At 33.4% G+C, this 5,000-nt stretch overlaps 1 protein-coding gene across 3 annotated transcripts in view; it reads left to right on the plus strand.

Moving 5' to 3' along the window:
* The window catches only part of LOC122255781 (alpha-tocopherol transfer protein-like), a 32,151-nt gene extending 30,003 nt beyond the window's left edge, over positions 1-2,148 (plus strand). For all 3 annotated transcript variants that reach the window (XM_043020066.2, XM_043020068.2, XM_086536264.1), the window contains exons 6-7: positions 355-448; positions 926-2,148. In XM_043020066.2, coding sequence (XP_042876000.2) covers positions 355-448; positions 926-1,071 — 240 coding nt within the window. In that variant the 3' untranslated portion in view covers positions 1,072-2,148. The remainder of the gene's footprint in view (positions 1-354; positions 449-925) is intronic.
* Positions 2,149-5,000: the final 2,852 nt, after the last annotated feature.

Here is a 5,000-nt window from a genome sequence, read left to right on the forward strand (position 1 = left end):
ATATATCATTATAGTGAAGTGTTTATGTATCTTTATCATCCGTTCACTAATCAGTATGTTTTTTTTTATGTAATGTAATGGCTATGAATTGAAAATCAACAAAAGAAACACTGTAAAGTACGAAAAAATGAAGGAAGCATTCAATGCATTTTGTCTCGAACTAATCTTCTTTACAGTCATTAATACGATATTGGTATAGGACGTGTTAAGCATGACATAAATCAATACAAATTTTGTTTTTCCCCCTTAACATAGCTGCATTTTACTTACTAAATGGTTGTGTTTCTTTATGCATATACAAGTAGATATTTCGTACGTGTCTATATGTTCGTTAATCCGTTAATTCATTTACAGGTGCACAGCGACGAATCCAAACTGCGCAAGAAGGTCCCCCTGAGGATATTGCCCAAAGAGTACGGAGGAACCGTTCCCATGGCCGAGATGATCAGTAAGTAGAAAGCCATTTGGCTTGAAAGATGATTGGTTATGTTGCAATATTTTGCAGTGAGGAGATTAATGATGAAGTGAAAAAAAAGAAAAAAATGGTTATGAATAAGTAGTAGAGGAGACGCAAATAGGTATGGATATGTAGAAGGGGAGATGTAGCGAGAGAAGTACTGTATACGTAGCTTCAGATTCAGACATTTAACAAATAATAGCGCAGAAAATGTAAAATTACCTTTCATCACTAAACCAATCTTAGAGAGCTTTACATAGAACAGAAGTTTGCTACACTGACATGCAAAGTCATATTCTAGCTTCAGGAAGGATTATAACTGATGATGATACAGTAAGCCAGTAGAGCTTATCTCATCGAATATTTAGTAAAATCTGAACAAGCATTGCATACACTGATTTGGAATACCAGATCATATCATCATAATTAACGGGACTGTTAATAACGAATGATTTTTTTCCTTTCCAGAAATGTACAAAAAGGAACTGACAGCCGTTAGGTCGCGCGTCCTGATGCTGGACAACATGCACATTGAGAAGAAAGTCAAGCACAAGAAGATTGGAAAAGCTATTAATACAATCCAGAGGAACTTCAGGAAACTTGATATTGATTAACCGTTACAATTGAAAGGAAATATTTGAATATTTTTATGTTTTGTTCTCGAGAGGGAAAGAGAGAGAGAAAAAAAAGTTTTACAAGTAATGCGAGTACAAAAAATCATGACACGGTTATTCTCTAGATACTTTTTTGACTTGACATTGACAGAAGGTTCCACAGTGCACGAAGTTATGTAACTCATCATTTTTCTACTTCCTGTAGAAAAAAATCCCCCTGAGAAGTTGGTTGTCTGTGATGAACTTCAGGAAACTACAAACCTAATGCATGATGAAATAGAAAACAATGAAACACAGTAATAATATTAAAATAGTTTGTTAAAGGTGTATAAACTTTATATCTAATATCAAGGACCGTGATATTCGGCAAACTGTGTCTGTGATGGTATGAATATCTGTTACATTTTGAAGCGTGTGATTGTAAGTAGTCGAAGTGCAGAGGCATTAGTAATCTAGAAATAATTAGGAGACTGCAAAATGAGTATCTATTCAACGTATGCTATGCTAGTCATGCTGCTGAATACATCTTGCATGCCACACAAACCCTGTACTACCACGTGGTTCCATAACTATTTATTTCTTCCTGTTGCCTCGACATTCTCTCATAGAAGAAAAAAAGACTCAGAAAAGTGCCATGATCAAATATTAAGGGAATATCAACTATAGTATATTATTATATTGCTAGTATGTACAACACATTCTGATGAGTTCTGTCTATGTAATGCCAGGTCTTTCATAGAGTTAATGGTGATCATCATTTTGTAAGTAGACCTTCATTCATCCATCACGAACTCTAGTCATATTTTAAGAGTTCTTAGCACTCATCCTCCACATCTAGAATACACCATATGCAACACTGATAGAGTGAAGATTGCATTGCTTGTTATGCAATGTCTAGTTGTGTGATTGCCTTTCATTACTGTGTTTATTTATATTTATTATCTCGATAAACTAAAGGGGTGAATGAATGAGAGATTTTGTCGTTTTTTTGTATGTAACTTTAGATATATAGGTGTGAATGTTGTAGTGTATATACTTATCACTGAATTAAAGATAATAAATGATTGTGAAAGTTCCTATCTCTTGTTTCTTCTGCTTAATTCCTTTGACTGGGATGAAGATGATTATATTTCTTTGCAACATAATTGCCTTTTCTTTACGAAATTCTTGTCTTAAGATTCTGAAAGTTGGGGAAGAAGGTCGCAATAGGTGAAGGTCCTTCTACAAAAAAAGTGTATTTGACGTCTAGGCTCAATACTATCCTTGAAAAATACATTGATAAGATGTTGAAGATCTTTTATGAATCATATATATGGGAAAAGAGATACACTTACTATTTCATACTATTTTATAAAGTAAAAATGAAAGAAAGGGAGAAAAAAAGAAGGTACGAAACTATGTAGTAATGATATAATCATAATGATATAATCTAATGATATAATCATTGTCAATAATCATATTCAGCTGCCTGTGTCTTTATCCACTGTATGCATTATTTTCTTTAGTTTACAAAATCATTATCTGAACTGCACCCTTTTCAGATTGTTTTATTGATAGACTATTTCGATTAAAATCTGCAGCAGTCCAGCTTTAAAAGGATATTTCACCTAGAATAACACTAGATCCATAGATAACAGTTATCAATTAATTACAAATTGAGTTTTGAAAGAGTAGTTTTACAAATGTCTTCGTGGCAAGGAATAAGATATTGAAATATATTGCCAGACTTGCTGAGGCGTCTTTATATGAAAAAATAGTTCAGTTCTGGATCAATACCTGTAGATTACTTATCATCTTAACATATTTCCGCTTGTCTGTTATCATTCACTCTTGTATCTCATTTTGCTCTGAAATATATAGATTGTGGTATCAACAAACAGCACCAAAGCAAAACATTTCGAATGATGATAAGATAGCAACTCAATATAGAGAATGCATTAAATGACTGAAGTTGTTTTGTAAGTCAGTGTGATGATATATTTGCAAGGCTTGTCTCTTTAAAGCACATGTCTACAATGCTTCATTCTACAACTGATTATTTCTTCCGGTTACAAAAAAAGACATTTCCTTTCTGCTTTTGCCCTCCCCAGTCGAATGCAAATGAATTAAAACACATTACTATTTTCTCCATCTTCTAGACTACTGATATATGTTAACTATCGGAAATTATATATTTGTCAACATATTCATAATTCATCTGAATACTAATCATAAATGTTTAATAGACCAGACCTTTAAGATATGATTATCCAGCTTCTAATTAACCGAGTTTTCCTGGCCGCTGGAGACAATATTGATTGCTGAAGGAAAATATTAATGATTTACAGAAGTCTACAATTTTCTTTGTTTGAAACTGAGATTTAGATAGTGGTTAGATTTTGTGGAGAAATTAAAGACACTTTATGCAGCTGAAAGTAGTTTTTTTTTTATTTGTTATTGGTGTGTGCTTGTAATCATTGGCCTTTTTAGTCTAAACTTAGCTTATAATGCAGCTAGGACAAAGAACTTTCTCATAGTGATGATCTGCTCTCTTATACCCATTTGTTTCAAGCAAAATGAGCATAATTGTGAAATTCTTTCAAGGATAATCTGTGAGTGACATAAAGCATGATAGTTTATTCTGTTAACCATAAATTATGTGATAACTTTTTACATGACCTGAATCTTACTCGAACTTAATTTATATCTTATTGTCTTTACAGTGGAGTGAATCACTTTCCATTATCCTGATAACATGACGGAGACTTTACCAATCCGTTTTACAGCATACATTAAATAGGATTTCCTAAGATGTAGCTTTTCCAAGTGATCATAATTTCGCTACATTTTATCCTTTTCAGAATCTTGGAAAATGGCGGATTGTTCTTCTCTTTAGATCTGCAATTAAGATATTACAGGTATTCGTTAATGAGTATTTTTGTCTAGGCAAATGACGACTATGCATTGAATAAACTCATACTGAAGATGATGTTCAAATTATCAACGGTAATTACTAGTGGAAGGTAGGCTGTCACCCTTTGCGTACCTAATTAACAAAGTCAAAAAGTGTTTGATACTTTCCTGAATCCATTTTTTACCTTGATAAGGATGGCAATGTCTATTCCCGTTCAGTCTTTCTGCAGTATAGTATATTTGATGCTGTTTGCTTTCATATACCTTTGGCATGTCTCCTTCCTGAAGGTAGATAAGAATGGATATGTCAGATATCTGTTGCTGGACTCAGTTTTTAGTGGATTTATTTTTGTCTATAATCATGTACCGGACCATAGCTCCTTAATGTGTCTTGGGGTATTCTATCATCGTGCAACTTATTCACTCCCATAGCTTCACCCACTCGGCAGTGGTGACCTAGCTCATGTTGGCACTATCTATTGGAATGCTAACTAATTATCTATCTTCGTAATTTTGAGAGACCAAGTTGTTTCCTGAGTCCACGATCTAACAAAGTCTCCTTTTGGTAATTTTCAGACTCCAAAGACTAACAAATGTTCCAAAAGTTGTATTTAGAGAAATTGACAAGTCCTATTGTCTATTACTTTTGTACCTCTGACTCCATAATAAACAAATACTCCTTATTCTAATAATTTCCAAAGTCTAAAGCTACTCGGTAGAATTTAGGAGTCCCATTGTTTACTACTTCTGCACTTGTTAGACTCCATGCGGATTTGTAAAAGGAATTCAGTCAGGGTGATACACTTATTTTGTATCTAGTGTATATGTCCTATTATTTGAAGACTCTTGGGTATACAGTATTCTTGAACCTTGGCTATTACTGTACTGATTGAAGTGTTCTTTTTCAGTTCATTTGTACTTGTACGACTAATACTTAATAATAATTCATCTTTTATTCATCTGGTCATCAGCTTTGGGCGGTTGACTAAAGATATTACTACTGCAATTGCTTTAGAGTCCTATTCTGGACTTTTCTG

This window comes from Penaeus japonicus, unplaced genomic scaffold (assembly GCF_977035675.1).
Source record: "Penaeus japonicus unplaced genomic scaffold, GWHDUDI00000001_assembly GWHDUDI00000004, whole genome shotgun sequence".
Classification (NCBI taxonomy): domain Eukaryota; kingdom Metazoa; phylum Arthropoda; class Malacostraca; order Decapoda; family Penaeidae; genus Penaeus; species Penaeus japonicus.